General features: G+C 51.7%; 1 protein-coding gene across 7 annotated transcripts in view; it reads left to right on the forward strand.

Moving 5' to 3' along the window:
• Positions 1-15,636, forward strand: part of Tns1 (tensin 1) — a 215,067-nt gene that overhangs the window by 164,740 nt on the left and 34,691 nt on the right. For all 7 annotated transcript variants that reach the window (XM_038339634.1, XM_038339636.1, XM_038339640.1 and 4 more), the window contains one exon: positions 8,620-10,143. In XM_038339634.1, coding sequence (XP_038195562.1) covers positions 8,620-10,143 — 1,524 coding nt within the window. The remainder of the gene's footprint in view (positions 1-8,619; positions 10,144-15,636) is intronic.

A 15,636-nucleotide genomic window follows, 5' to 3' on the forward strand; every position in this document is an offset into this window, starting at 1 on the left:
GGTAGAGAGAATGACATAGGAGTCCACCGTAGGTGGCTTATGAAGTATTATTTAGGGGCACTCCCTTATTTTGTAGATGAAACTGTGGGGTCCCCAGGGATGGTCATAATGCTCCCATTCACAGCTTTCTCCCCATTTTCATTGGCAGGGCTCTTGGCCACTCTGTTGTTTCTCCAGTCAGGGCTCTCTGAGTGCCCAGGCAGCATCCTGAGCTGGCAGAGGACTTGGTAGCTATTTTTACCATCCTGAATGTGTCTGGACTATCTGGTACTTGGATAGGCGAGGGCGGGGAGTGGGTGCGCCCTGCTCTGGTTATAGCACCAGGCTGGGGAGTCAGGTGCTAGGTCTGCAGGGCTTCTTGGGACGGGACAGGTGAAGTCTGGCCAGGAAGATCCACGTTTGTTCTGTGTGCACAGGCAGATGTGTGGCCAGGGTAGGTCATTTGCCTTGTAGGTAGAGTCCCTGCTTGGGAGGGTCTGAAATGAAGGTCACGGTCACCATCTCCCACCTCCTCCCTCTGGAGGTCATGCTATGGATCCAGTTAGGATGGAAGACCCAGGGGACATATCTGTCACTTTCACTGTACTGGACCCTGCATGTCATATTGCCTTGAAGTTAATGGCTTCCTACCATGGCTGGAGCGCTGTCTCCTCCTCTTCCTCCCAGGTTCCACTTTTCTAGTCATCTTCACCTTTGACCATCATGGAGACAGGAGCACTGCACGTGGAGCCAGGTGTCAGCTTGACATGTCCTTGCCAAGTGACCTTCAGCTCCCCTGAGCCCCTGAGCCCCACTTCCAGCCTATAAAGTGGGGGAATGACTCCCTCTGGTCCTCTCAGCTCTAAGAGCTCGAGGCTTTTAAAGTGGCTCCTTTTGTGCGCAGTTGACCTTGAGTCCCTCCAGGCCCCAGTCTAGCTGCCCCCAGTCTAGAGGGGAGCTGCACAGCTGCAGTCGTTTTTCTTGCCCTTCTAGGTTGACTTCCCTGCTTTAATGACCAGAAGTCCAGATGCACTGTCTCTGGACACTGGCTCTCCCACCTTCTCCCACCCCTTTCTTGTGCTTCAGCAGAGGGGACGGCACCCCACCCTTCCTGGACCCATGGATGTGGGTTTGTGTGATGCTGGTGAGGATGCTCACACTTGTCCCCCTCTTGTTTGCTTGCTATAAACATTAAGGGTTTTTTCAGATGTATTCTGATTAGGGCGATAAAAAGGCAGGGGTCTCTCTTGCCACACCCAGGCTCATCGTCCCCTGACTACAGGGACCTGAGACTCCGAGCTTGTCTGTATTACACCGGTGGACAGCTCTCCGTGGACAGCAGACCTACATGCCCTGGGTGTCGCTTGCTGGTGCCTCCTTTTCTTCCTGTTTCCGAGGCTGTGTCCCCTCTGTGGTTCCTTTTAGAGGTTGGGTGTGGCCTTTCAACCTCTCATTCTGCTGATCTTCAGACCCCAGAGGATGCTCATCCCCCTGTAGAAATTCCCAGAGTTCTCTGCAGCCTGAGCTGACATCCTCCTAGATAGATAGACGAGAAGTGACCCCAGGTAGAAGCCAGACTGGCCACTGAGCCCAAGAGGTCCCTGTAACGCAGGCAAGCTATCTCAGGAGCCTCTGGAGTTTCTGGGCCGTTGGCAATGTTTCCTCTTGGCCTTGTCTGTCCTCCTGTAGATTAGTTAAAGCATTAGGGTGCTCTGGGCAAGAAGTTTCTAAGTCCCCCAAAGGCTTGCATGTTGACAGTGTGCTTTCCTCCTGGAGCTTGGATTCTTCACACTAGTCCTGAGTGATAGGCATCCCAGAAACAGCACCCTAACTTTTAGATGAACATGATATTTTGCCTGCAGGTATATCTGTACGAGGATGTCGGAGTTACAGACAGTTGTGAGCTGCCATGTAAGTACTGGGAATTGAACCCAGTCGTCTGGAAAAGTATCCAGTGTTCTTAACCACGGAGCCATCTCTCCAGCCCCTAGATGAACATATCTTAACTTGGGGCCTATAGGTGGGCTTTAAAGTGCTCGTTTATTCCCTGACTTACAGGCAAAATGCATATACATTAAAAATTTTTTTCTAGAGAGGCTGGAGAGATGGCTATGTGATTAAGAGCACTGACTGCTCTCCCTGAGGACTCAGGTTCAATTCCTAGCCTCCACATGACAGCTCACAACTGTAACTCCAAGGTCTGACACCCTCACACAGACATACATGCAGGCAAAATACCAGTGCACATAAAATAAGAATAAATAATTTAAAAATATTCTAGAATTTCGTCAGATACCCTCAAGATGTCCTTGGCCTAACAAAGTTATTGTCCCCTGGCCTGTAGTGTGACTAGGGAGATCCGTGGACTAGGCTCTGCCCAAGTCAGGTTCCAAGGACTTGGCCTATGCTGTGAAGTAGGAGGAATCCTGCTTTGTGGATATTTTGCTGTAGTACTATTAAGGAGGATCCTTTGGAGATGCCTTGGGGTCCACCTAGAACCCCTGATTGTCAACTGGGTTATATGGAGAAGTCTCTTGGGGAATGGCAGGATTATCACAAGCTTTTGGGGCTACTTAAATGTAAGGCAAGTGGATTATGGGGATACCTAATATGTGCAGGTTGTATTCTCCATGGAGATATCCTATAGGGTTACAGTGAACTCCAAGAGGCTACGTCCTTATAGACCATGTGTCTGGTGCTTTCTGAGCACTAAGGCAAGAGAGAGAGAGAGAGAGAGAGAGAGAGAGAGAGAGAGAGAGAGAGAGAGAGAGAGAAGCAAGATGCCTTTTCTTTGGGAAACACTCGAATTCTTGGAGAAGACAGGCGCACTTGTCAATAATGGTCAAGCAGTGTGTGATGGATTTACAGGGCAGATGAGTTCCAGCGGCAGCGGGAAGGGCCCATCCTATGGGAGGCTCCAAAGGAGCTGCCACTGGGTCTAAAGGAGGAGGCAGGGGTTTTTGCCAGTGGGGTCGGGACAAGGCAGGGCCTTTAGGAGGAGGAACGGCGTGTACTGCATGCCAGAGAGAAAAGCACAGAAATAGCCTAGTACCAATAGAGTGGAGGCTGTGTGGGGTGTTGAGGGCAGCAAAGAAGAGGCTTCAAAAGGCAGGCAGGGCCAGATGATAAAAGATCTGGTGTGTCCACCAGGAGGGTTGGGCTTTCCCCTCGGGTAAGGGGAGCGGTTGGAAAATGGAAAGCAGAGGATTGAGAGAGGGGAGCACAGCCTGCTTGGGTGTGCCAGGCCTTGCTCCAGGGCCCTAGCTCTTGAAGGCTGCCACTCAGCAAACCTTTGAGTAAGCATCCAGACCCTCGCATGCATCTTGGAGGCTGCTCCAAAGTGGCTTAAGTAGTTGATGCAAGCTGACTAGGCCATTTTAAGGTGGGAGCTGTTTTTCTAAGTGAAGGGTGTGCCTGGTGTGGGGGATGGGGGGCTTGTTTTCCCTCTGTGTCCTCCTCAGAACCACGTCTCTGTGGCCCTCCAAGGATTAGAGGCCTGTACTATCACATTGTGCCTCTATTATTACTTTTAAGGAGCACAGAGGTCCCACTCACACTTTACCTCCAAACTGCCAGGGTTTGGGTGCCTCTTCCACTTGGCCCTGCACTTGATTTCTGGGTGGCCATCGCTGCTCTGGGTAATGTATTCCAATAGATCGTTATTTGTTTGGCTCCAAAGGACTTTTTATTACTCAGGACCCCATTCTGAAGCCCTTCATAAATCATCCACTCTTCCGTACACACCTGCTGGCTGTTCAGGTTTTCTTCTCCGGGAGTCCTCCTTACGAAGGGGGTGCCTTTCTCAGAGCTAGCCAGGCCAGCATGGCATCCTCCCCATGGCTGGGCTGTCTGTCCTGATGTCTCAACAAGCAGCATCTCTCTGTTCCACATTCGGATCCAAATCTTAGATCCCAAAGCTACAAATAGCATGTTTACAGTGCTGAGGCTCAGCCCCAGCTCTGGCCTCCCAGTGAGAATCCTTCAGATGGGCCCTGGGATCTGTCTTCTTAACAATTCCTAGAAGAGTCCAGAGCATCAGAATTAAAAAACACTTTCCAAGACTGGTTTAGCTCTAGCGCCTTCTACTCCTTTTCTCCTCTTGGGTGTGTCAGATGGACTTGCCCTGCCCCATCTGTGTCCCGGCCTCTGGTGGTGCTGTTGTTGGGGCTTGGCATACCTCTGCACAGGGTGCTGCTGGGAGCGGGCCCCAGTGTGTGGATCCACATCCAAGTCAGCTGGGGATTTTCCTTAGATCTTTCCAAAACCATGACTCGTCCATCTGGATCCCTGCCCTGGTGGAGCAAGGCCCCCTTGGTGCATGCAACCAAACACAGCACCTTGGGCTGAATCCATCTCCCAGTGGCTGCTAGAGTGAGCGGATAGTCAGGGGAAGTGAGTGGGGCCCTGATTCCACCGTGGACTTTTCAGTTTCCCGGAAAGATGGACAGCATGCAGTCTGTTATAGAAGAGGACACCCAACCAGCCTGCACTGGGGTCTGGGGGCTTGCTGCCCAGGATCGATGACAATCTGGGTATCTGGTATTGTTGATCTTTCTATTCTGTCGTCACCTGGCCAGGACCCATGACCCCTCCCAGACAGACCCTTCTTCTGTGCCAGACCTCTCTGAGCCGTGACCTCCTTCCTTGTTCAGGGGGCTTTACTTGAGATGCTTGTGTTGGCTGCTGGGCCTTGGATCCCCCTTCCCACCCCCAGGCCCCCACAAGTCCTTCTCGTCTCCCTGCCACTTTATCCCACTTCTACCCTCTGGTGTATGCCTTTCTCTTTTACCCTTCCTGCTTTGATGGATTGAAACCAGCCTTGTGTTCCGGCTTCTTGTGGTCCCGCTAAATAGGACTTAATGTGTCTGTGGTGCGAGAGAGGGAGCCGGAGAGTGTGTGTCCTGGCCTGGGGGGCTGGAGGCGCTGACCTGGGTGTCCCTAAGAGGAGGAGGGTGAGAGTGCTCCACTGGTTGGGGTTTTCCTCACTGGGCCATCAGTTGAAGTCCTGCTGGGGCTGGGGCAGGCCTGCTTGCCCTTGATTTTGCCCTTGTTAGGTAGAGGGCCACTCAGTTGAAGGTGCTGTGGTAGCTCAGAGGGCAGGGCCCCTGTGGCCTGTAGGCAGCCAGGAGCAACTAGCCCCCTTCCTGGGGGACAGCAAGATATATTTGCTTTTGTGTTTCACAAGCAGTGTTTAATTAAATAATTTACACCTCTTCGATTTTCTTTAGTGGCTTGGCAGTTGATATTCCGGACGTTGCCGAGAACAATAGCCTACGTGAGATACGTTACATGGCTGAACAAGTTTAATATTGACATTTTCAAAATCAATGCTGAGCGAGGACTGGCTAAGAGGGAAAAGGAGGAGCTGGGAGGGGCCAGGAGGTCAGGTGCCGAGAATCAGCCTGCATGCTCCTGCCTGCCTTGGGGAATGCTCTTCTTTTACAAACTCCTGGGTGGATTCTGGGATGGTCTTGGGTGTTCTCCGATCGGATCAACACCACTGGCTCTCACGGCTGCTGTGGCTGAGTGAAGGAGCTGCAGGGCAGAGCCAGTGGAGCCGGGTAGAGCCTATAGAGGAACCCTGGCCTTAGGCGTACAATGACATCTGTTCTGTTGCCTGTGTGGAGGGTCTGCAGCTGCCCGGGCTCAGAGGAGGGAAGGCAACTCTCCCTGCCCTCTGGCCCAAGAGACCTACTCTCCAGATCTCTGTGGATGGCAGCCCTTGGTTTTGGTACTTGTCCCCTCTGGAAGTAGCCAGTAAACGGGGAGCCTATTCTCAGGGAGACAGGGCCAGAGGAAAGCCTCCTATCCTATACTTTACTCCTCTGGAGTTAAGGGCAAGCAAGACAGAGAGGCAGCCACATGGGGCCCACCTTAGTCCTTAGCAGTCTGGTACAGGGTAGGCTGATGGCACACACAGGCCACAGTCCTGGGAGCCTGGGCTGTCAGACACAACAGGCAGCTGTCACTTAGGGCTGGATGCTTGTGTAGATGCTAGAGCCTCAGTAGAAACTGAGGCCAGAGTTGTAGTGCCGTGGCCCTGGGGAGCATGTGTGGAAGTTTGGAGTTTATTGTCTGGCCAGCATCTCTGAGAGCTCTGAGTGACGTGTGGTGGCCTGTGGTGTGTGGGCCCTTGCGCACAGGAGCACGGCTGGAGGCATTCCTGTTTTGTGGTCGTATGGTCACTTGTTTTTGGCTATAATCTTCTGTGTGAGGGTTTGTTTTCAGTGGCTCATTTTGGGCCTGAGGGATAATTCTTGGGCACGGCAAGATCATTTGTACTTTTTGAAGTGTTTGTGGCTTTAAGTTTAAATGTTTATTTTGGATTATTCCTGCCTTTTGTGTGTTTATTCTCTCTCTCTCTCTCTCTCTCTCTCTCTCTCTCTCTCTCTCTCTCTCTCCCACTCTCTCTGTTTAAAGTAAATTAGGCCTCACCGAAAGCTTTCACAGATTCCACACATTTGAAAATGGATTTCTTTGCCTTTCTGTACCTCTGTTTCTCCACCTTTCCTGGAGGCACAGCCCTGCTTGAGTAGCAAGCCTCGCAGAACCGCATATGTGAAGTGCCTATAACATGTCTGGTACAGGGAGACGGCTTCTGCAGTCTAGTGGCTGGTGTTTGGACATGTAAACAGACCGCACTTTCTTACTGTTTTCTCTCCCCTCTGCGAGCCTCGGTGTGGATACATCTTGGAGTGTCCGACTGACTGATTTCAATGGCATGTGCTTTCTCATGCTCTGTGTCTGGCTCTGTGTATGACTGAGGGTCCTGGCTGCAGGTGGTACAGCCTTTGGGAAGGGCCTTTTCTCTGGATACCTAAGGTCTGGATTGGAGAGTTAGGAGAGGAGGTATGTGGGGGTGGGGTCGGGGTGCGAGGGCTGAAACTGGGCTGCTGTCTCCTTAGGGTGTGAAGTCATTGAACTGCCTGGGCAGGGGCGGGGCCGCCCTTGTTTCTGAGTCAGCCCTCTGGCCCCAAGCCACTCAGCACTCACTTTTTCCTTTCAGAGAAAGTGTTGCTCTTGGGGGCTTCTCCAGAGCTGTCTGCAGACAAAAGGACACCCCCCAGACTTCATACCTAAGATGTTTCTACTACTGCTCTGGCCTGGCCCTAGCACCCCCCACTAACCCCATACTCTCCCTTGCCCTACTCCATAGTTTGGCATGGGTACTGCTGGAGCACTGAAGTCCCTTCCCGTTCTGGGAGCTGCAGACATCTGAGTGCTTGTTTTGGGGAGCCTCCTGCAGCCCCACCTTACTCTCCTTCCCTTCTTTAGAGGCGTATATGTTCTGAGTTAAGCCTGCTGGTCACGGACTACGGGTCCACAAGGATGGACCATTGCTCTGGGAGAAATATGGAGAAACTTCTGGAAATGTGAGTGGGAGGGAAGAATGGCATTGTTTGAACTGTTCTGGAAAATTCTTTGTATTGAGCTATATACTACACTGTGGAAGGCTAGGGCTGGTTTGCCTTTAACTTTGACTTCGGCCTCTTTGCCCAGTACAGCAATGAGCATGTGTGGATCCTGCCCAGAGCCCTACCACTCCTGGAACTCTCCAGATCCCCTCTATGAAGGGAATGATTGTATGTATTTATACCCCCTGCCATCCTCTGGGACTCTCTTTGGCTCTCCTGCTTGAAGGTTGTCTTTAGGTCTACATACTTAAACCTTCCATGTGCTTGTGTTTGAGGTAATGCCTCTTCTGGCCCTGCTGCCTCTAACCCAGGGCAGGACCCTTAGGACTGGAAAGCAGAAGAAGCTTCCTGAAGTGGGTACTGTAGGGGCTGAGTAGACTCGGGATGTCCCCTTTCAGTAATTAATGATGTTCATGGTAACAGAAGTCATGGCTCCCAGTGGGTGACGTCTTAGTGTGATACCGCTATAGGGCATCGGCTCATTCGTTTGGAGGGCCTTGAGTTCAGTGAATAGGGGTTGTCTTCTATGATTCAACATGATTTAGTTACTGTCTTCATTTTATTTCATTATTATTTGTGTGTGTGTGTGTGCATGCGTGTGTGCGTGTGTGTGTGTGTATATGTGTGTGTGTGTGTGTGTGTACACGGAGGCCAGAGTAAACACTGAGTGTCTCCTCCTCCCCTCAGTCTTTCTCTACCCTACTATTTGAAACAAGGTCTTTCATTGTACCTGCAGCTTGTCAGTTCAGTTTGTCTAACCTGGTTGACCGGAAGATATCTTTGTCTATGTTTTCGTTTTTTCTCCTGTGAGTGCTTGAGGTCTGAAGCAGCTCCTCATTCTTGTGTGGCAAATGCCTTCCCCATTGAGCCATCTCCCTTGTCTCTCGCCCTCATATTAAAGAGAAGGTTGCTGAGGCCCGTGGAATAATTTGTGCTGCTCTGGGTTGGAAGCTGTGATGTACCACATCTGGACACTGGCCTGGGCCAGTCTGCACCGTCTTACGCTGTACCTCACTTGAAGCTGAGTGCAAAGTTGAGGGCTCTTCCCCAAAGCCTTGGCTAGGGGGCTGGCGTATTTCCCCTTTGCTATTTTCAGGGTAATGAGGAGAGGTTTTGGGGCTCAGTGGACGTGAGCCTTTAGCTCTTTCCGGGGGACTATCACTAATGAGTGTGACTGCCTTTTGCTGACATGTGTTGCCTGCTGTCTCCTTTGTTGTCCTTGCAGAAGTGGTGGGTCACACTCAAGGGCCACTGGATGGGAGTCTGTATGCCAAAGTGAAGAAGAAGGATTCCCTGAATGGCAGCTCAGGGCCTGTCACTACTGCACGGCCTGCCCTGTCAGCCACTCCCAACCATGTGGAACACACACTGTCTGTGAGCAGCGACTCTGGCAACTCCACAGCCTCCACCAAGACAGACAAGACCGATGAGCCTGTTTCTGGGGCTGCCCCTGCCCCTGCTTCTCTGAGTCCTCAGGAGAAGAAGGAGCTAGATCGCCTGCTAAGCGGCTTTGGTGTAGATAAAGAGAAGCAAGGCGCCATGTACCGGGCTCAGCAACTCAGGTCCCACCCAGCTGGGGGCCCAACTGTGTCCTCCCCTGGCCGCCACATCGTCCCAGCCCAGGTTCACGTCAATGGTGGGGCTCTGGCATCTGAGCGGGAGACGGACATTCTGGATGATGAGCTGCCCATTCAGGATGGGCAGAGTGGGGGCAGCATGGGCACACTGTCCTCCCTGGATGGGGTCACCAACACCAGCGAAGGTGGATACCCAGAGACTCTGTCCCCACTGACCAATGGTCTGGACAAGTCCTATTCCACAGAACCCATGCTCAATGGTGGAGGCTACCCCTATGAGGCTGCCAACCGGATGGTACCCCACAGCAGTCACTCGGCCCCCATTCGGCCCTCCTACTCAGCTCAGGAGGGTTTAGCTGGCTACCAACGTGAGGGACCCCACCCAGCCTGGTCACAAGTGACCAGCGCCCACTGTGGCTATGACCCCAGTGGTCTGTTCCGATCCCAGTCCTTTCCAGATGTGGAGCCCCAGCTGCCCCAAGCTCCAGCCCGTGGGGGCAGCAGCCGAGAGGCTGTGCAGAGGGGCCTGAATTCTTGGCAGCAGCAGCAGCCTCACCCACCTCCCCGACAGCAGGAAAGAGCCCCCTTGCAGAGTCTTGCCAGTAGCAAGCCTAGCCCCCAGCTGTCAGCAGAAACCCTTATACCTACTCTCCCAGAGTTCCCAAGAGCGGCCTCCCAGCAGGAGATCGAGCAGTCCATTGAAGCCCTTAATATGCTGATGCTGGACTTGGAGCCGACTTCAGTGGCTGCCCCTCTTCATAAGTCCCAGAGTGTCCCTGGGGCCTGGCCAGGGGCTTCCCCACTTGCTTCCCAGCCCCTCTTGGGCTCTTCCCGCCAGTCCCACCCACTGACCCAGTCCCGATCTGGCTATATCCCTAGTGGGCATTCCCTGGGAGCCCCAGAGATGGTCTCTTCTGGCAGGTCTTATTCACCTTATGATTATCAGCTGCGTCCAGCTGGATCCAACCAGAGTTTCCTTCCAAAAAGCCCAGCCTCTTCTGCCTTCCTTCCAAGCCCCCATAGTTCTGCGGGGCCTCAAGAGCCCCCAACCTCTCTTCCTGGTCTCGTCACTCAGCCTCAACTCCCACCAAAGGAAACTACTTCAGACCCCTCCCGAACTCCAGAGGAAGAACCACTGAACCTGGAAGGGCTGGTGGCTCACCGGGTAGCAGGTAACAAACAGCCTTGGAGACATGACCTGGGAAACCTCTCCCCATTTCCCCATCCCCTCCCGTTTGGTCTCTGTGGTCTATTGGGGGAGACGTGGGCACAGCATAGGTTAGAGCCTTTGGCAGTATTTTTTTAGCCTGAGGAGGTCTTGGGAATGTTCACACAGCCATCCCTTGCTGTGTAGATCATCTATTAGGCACTAAGTCAGGCATTGGAACTCAAAGATCAGTATCTATCCATGCCTGCAGTTTTATCAGGAAATGAGTACATAGATGGTTCTAACAGAGGATAAATTGTGCAGAAACAGAGCAGAACCAAGGTCCCAGTATGAAGCTTACCAACTAAGTCAATCAGGGAAGGCCTCCTGGAGGCAGTGACTTAGGGGAGAGATGCTTTAAGCAGAGAGGAGACTCTGCACCTGCTAAAATGTTCACTGTCCTCACAGTTTGGGATGGTGGTAAAGGCTAGAGGAGGATTTTAGATGCTATTTAGATGTTATTTCATTCCGAGCTCATCCCAGAAGGCTTGTGAGAGTACTCTGAAACAGTGGGTGTCTGATGTTCACCCTGATGGGGACTTCAGGTGTCTCATCCTTGTGAGGCTAAGATCGTCCTAGCTCAGCTGTTCTGTTCTTGCTTAGACCCACTCTGTGTGGGTGGAGAGAGAGAGAGAGAGAGAGAGAGAGAGAGAGAGAGAGAGAGAGAGAGAGAGGTTAGAGAGGAGAGAGAGAGAGAGAGAGAGAGAGAGAGAGAGAGAGAGAGAGAGAGAGAGATCAAAGAGGAATCTGCTGGGAGGAAAGGTCAAGAAAGAGCCAGGGTCAGGGACCCTGTTGGGAGGGACAAGCATGGAATACCATAACCCACAGCCCCAGTTTGCAATGCTTCCCCCAGCAGTCAAAGATTTCCCACCTGGGAAACCCTGCACCCGATACAATGATTTCCCTAGTTGTGAGATGAAGCCCAGATAGGTGTGGCCCAGGGACTGTGGTGATGAGGTGAGTCTTGTCGCTCTGCTGACAGGGTGGGGTATCTTGGGGAGAAGAGGAAGCCAGGCAGCTGGCTCTACCCTCTGCTCCTTTTCCTAAATTTAGGGGCAGCTGAGTCACCATGCCAGCTGCAAGGCAGGAGGAGACGCCCTCCCTGGAAAGGATGGATGTAGGTTTGGGGAAGCATCCAGCTGACCATTGGCTCTCGGGTTGGGCGCAAGGCTGGGTATGGGGGTGGGGACACTGTGCTCCTTAACTTCAGAGCAGAGACTCGCCACCCTTGGCTCTACTTTCTATCAGCTGACCGTTGGCCATAGGAGAAGTATTTATACCATAAGAAGTGACCGTTGGCCAGGTGGTGGTGGCACACGCCTTTAATCTGAGCAGTTGGGAGGCACAGCCTGGTCCACAGAGTGAGTTCCAGGACAGCCTGTTACACAGAGAAACCCTGTCTCAAAAAACAAAAAAAACAAAAACAAAATGTTACTGTTGGGGCCTTGTCTCCCAGGAGGGCTGCTCTTTCCAGACTGCTTGCTCTGCTTTACCTGAGCCTCAAGGCCCCGGACCTGTAGCTCTGTGGCTCTGTGGCAAAATACAGTGTGGAGGTCCAGATGGGGCACCTGACTGTGGCCACACTCTTGCTCGCTCTGTCGGCTGGAACTATCCCCTATCAGCTTTACTTCGGGAAGGGGAGAGGTCCCCCAAGTTCCTCTGTTGTCTCATTCTCCTTCCAATGTTTTATTGAGTGGTGGCAGGGTGCTGAAGGACTGTGACACCCCAGTGTAATGATGAGCTGATCCCGGGAACTTCTAGACAGATGGGGCAGGATAAATTTTCTTCCCCTTCTGGAACCCTGCCCTGTAGCTTGCTAATGGTCTGGGAGGAGGGTCTTCTTGGAGTGGGTCTCCAATCAGGTTCTCTCCTCCCAGCTTCCAAAGGTTTCACTGTCTACTTCTGTATTCTGTAGCCGCTTAGGTGTTGGCCGCCACAGAGTCACAGGGAGGAATAAGAATATCGTTGGCACCAAGTCTCTGTTCCCTTACCTTGTTACCAATCTCCATCAACTACAAGTAACTCAGCCAGGAAATAAGATGAGCTGCAGAGGGGCCAGTTGTATCTGGTCACCAGGCCTATAAAGTTCCCCCTTTGGCCCATGCCCTGTCAGGAACAGAATTTCCTGATCTGGAAGGCTCTGCTTTCACAGTATCCTTAGCATCCTTTTTGTGGCTCTTCATTGCTTGTGCAGGGCAAGGCACAGGAAGAGCCAGTGCGCAGAGCATTCTGGGAGCCAGGAGAGCAGACTTCCAGCGCTGCTGCTCTCTGCTTATTTTCCATTCTGTTGCAGGAAGCTGGAGCGTTAAGAAGCTCAGATCTCAGGGAGGGGCTCCCTTGACCTTGTGCCTTCCCTCGTTTACTTTCCTGATTTTCATTTTCCTCCTTGGCTGGTCTCCGTGCCCCAGTACTGTGTCCTAATTCATTCTATTTGGACACCCCCCACCCCCGTCTTGTTTTACTGTTCAGCTCCAAGAATGTAGTGTCATGTAGTTTTTTTGACTACAGACCTATAGTACAAGCAAAATGAAGATAGACATCTGCTGTCACCACGGTCATCTAATATTGGGTTGGACGTTCCTGCCAGGTCAGTAAGACGAGAACAGGAAATAAGAGTCTGAGGATCTCCTGCTACGGATTGGTTGGATCTATACCTGATATGCTTCTAGAGGTGGAGATTTCAGTCCTTACTAGAAGAGATGCACATCTTATCCTCAAGGAGTTGGGTTCAGGAGAGAGCTAGAATCTTAGGGTGCAGTTATTTGTAATTAAGAGCTGTGGAAGCGATCACACGAGGGAGAAAGGGAGTCGTTACTGTCTAGAGACGGTGGGAGGTAGCGGCTAGTGGCATGCCGTGTACAGTTCAGCCATGGTTGAGTACAGCTTTGAAAGAGCGAGGTTCCTGGGTAGAGTGGGTTCTCAGGAGGGCATACGGCTTGTTTGCAGAACGGCGGGTGGCTATGGAGCAGGAAAGGCAGCTGCCACCCTGTCTCAGGATGGTCTTAAATTTCAGACCGAGATGATTGGATGTGCTGAGTGACATAAGAAATCATTAGTGATTTGGTCTGGACAACAATGCACGGGCGGAATGGTGTTTCTGGAGGCATGTCTGGTGGGTCCCAGCAGGAGGGCAGAGAAGCAGGAGTAACTTTGACCTGGAAGATACTCAGTGCTCACCAGATAGCCCTGCTGATGTAGCGCTGGACTGGAGTACTGACCTCAGTCATGGAAGAGACTAGGTGATGCCATGGGTACTAAGGGGGCAGAACCAATGCACTTACAAGGACCAGTGGGGAGGGGGATGTTCAAGATGGCCTAAGGCAGTGGCTCTCAGCCTGTGGGTCATGACCCCTTTGGGTGTGGAACAACCCTTTCACAGGGGTTGAATATCAGATGTCCTGCATATCAGGTATTGACAGTACAATTCATAACAGTAGCAAAATTACAGTTATGAAGTAGCAATTAGAAAATTTTGTGGTTGGGGGACCCCACATGAAGGACTGTTTTAAAGGATCACGGCGTTAGGAAGGCTTTGTGAATAGAAATGTGTAGCCCCCTTAACAGGGTGAGGGGGAGGCGGCTGGTGTGTAAGACTCAGGGCTCTGCTGTGGCGATGGAGCTCTACAGAGCTCCAGGTGTAGAGGTGTACGGTTTGAAAAACTGTAGATTCTAGAATCTTCTCCCACAGGTGGAAGTTAATGTATGTTGTGAACTTGGAGGGAGTCTGGCATAGGCGTGGAGAAGAGACAGAACTCTGGAAAATGACCACAGGGGAGACAAAGGCATAGCGGGATCTTAGCGTGAGTGTTGAGGGTGGTGGCGGGAGCCCAGTGCAGTGCGCATGCAGAGTTGAGATGGGAAAGGAGTAAAAGGAGAAAGGGTGGAATCATGGGTGGGGATGGGTGAGGGAGAGACCCATCCGGCTGGCCAATGAGGTAGACTGGAGATTTTCAAAGGCATATTTTCAGTTGAGTGCTGGTGACAGAAGCCAGACACTGAGCGACTGCGGGGGACGTGGAAGAGGAGTGAGGGCAGCTTGCCAACTACTCTTCGGAGTGGTTTATGATAACGGGGCAGAATGGTTGTTGAGGTGGGGAACAAGGCATTGGAAACTTTCAGAATGGTGAGGAAGGAGGAGAAGGAAGAGAGAGGAGAAAAATAAAGTGATGGGCAGAAAAGGAGCCCGGGAACGTGACCATTCAGGCTCGTCTAAGAGTTCAGATACTTCTTCACAAAAGTGAGGGGGCTGGAGAAAAATGGAGTGAAATCCTGGCATTAAGCTTCAGGGTTTGGATTCAGAAACAGCTTTGATACTTCATTCTGCATACAGAATTAAGGTCAAGGCCCATTAAGATTATCATTCAACACGAGCATTAATCTGGGCTGTTTGGTAGTCTAGGATCTGGGTTAACGTCGGCGACTAATAAAGCCTTTACCCTCATGGCAGAATTGGCCACTAAACTTTTATAATATTTTAAGTGGAAGGTTAAATGCTTTAGAAGTAAAGCAGAGATGTGCCGGGGGAAGTGGAAGATGAATGGATGCTTGGCATGGTCAGGAAAGCCTTCCCTAGGCAGTGAGGGACTGCGTTTTTGGGAGCAGTCTGTGTGCAAAGCGCCTGAGGCAGGAGTGTGCTTGGCGTGGCTAGAGCAGAGTGACCCACACAAGGTCTAAGAGGTAATGGGAATGGAGCCAGCTTGAATTTGGGCTGGCAGGTGATCCGAAGAACTGGGTGTTTTGGTGTGTGTGTTCTGAGAAGCCTTCGAAAGGATTTGGTCCAAATGGTGACATCACCTGGCTTCCCAGAGTATCTATATGGCCAAGATGGGAGGGGGGAGGTCCTTTCGGAGGCCGAGGCTATGTATCGATTGGCATGGAAGTGCGGAGATGGGAAGAAAATGGTAGACTATTTAGAACATTAAGCCAGGAAGATTTCCAGATCAACTAGATGTGGAATGTAAGAGGAAAAGAAAAGAACAAAGACAGGTCCTTGTCACAAACAACTGAATAACAGAGGTTTTTATGGGTGGCAGGAGAGCTTGGGAGGCACTGATTGAGAAGGAGTTCAGTGTAAGATGCTCATGAGGCTTCTGTGAGGGTCAGGATTCTAACAGCCACTAACAGATTCTAACTAAGGGGAGAGGGTTGAGTTTAACAAGCTGGGAGCAATGAAGCACATGCGGGCCAGAAAGACAGTCCACGGGAAGTACTAACCTCTGGCGCAGGCCCTGAGAAATAAAGGTAGCTTGCTAATCAGCAAGGTGAGAACAGAGAAATACAGCAAGGCCTTCTACAACGCCTTGGAGGTTTGTCCCAAGGTCTCTACTCATGGTACCCAGTGGCTTTGGGCAGCAACTAAAAGAATGAGGGGCTCCAGGGGGAGAGGATAATGTGATTGAATTACCACGGGGCTAAGGAATGCAAGGAGTGCGACCTTAGGTCTTAGATTGGTAAACCA

This window comes from Arvicola amphibius, chromosome 8 (assembly GCF_903992535.2).
Source record: "Arvicola amphibius chromosome 8, mArvAmp1.2, whole genome shotgun sequence".
NCBI classification, from domain to species: domain Eukaryota; kingdom Metazoa; phylum Chordata; class Mammalia; order Rodentia; family Cricetidae; genus Arvicola; species Arvicola amphibius.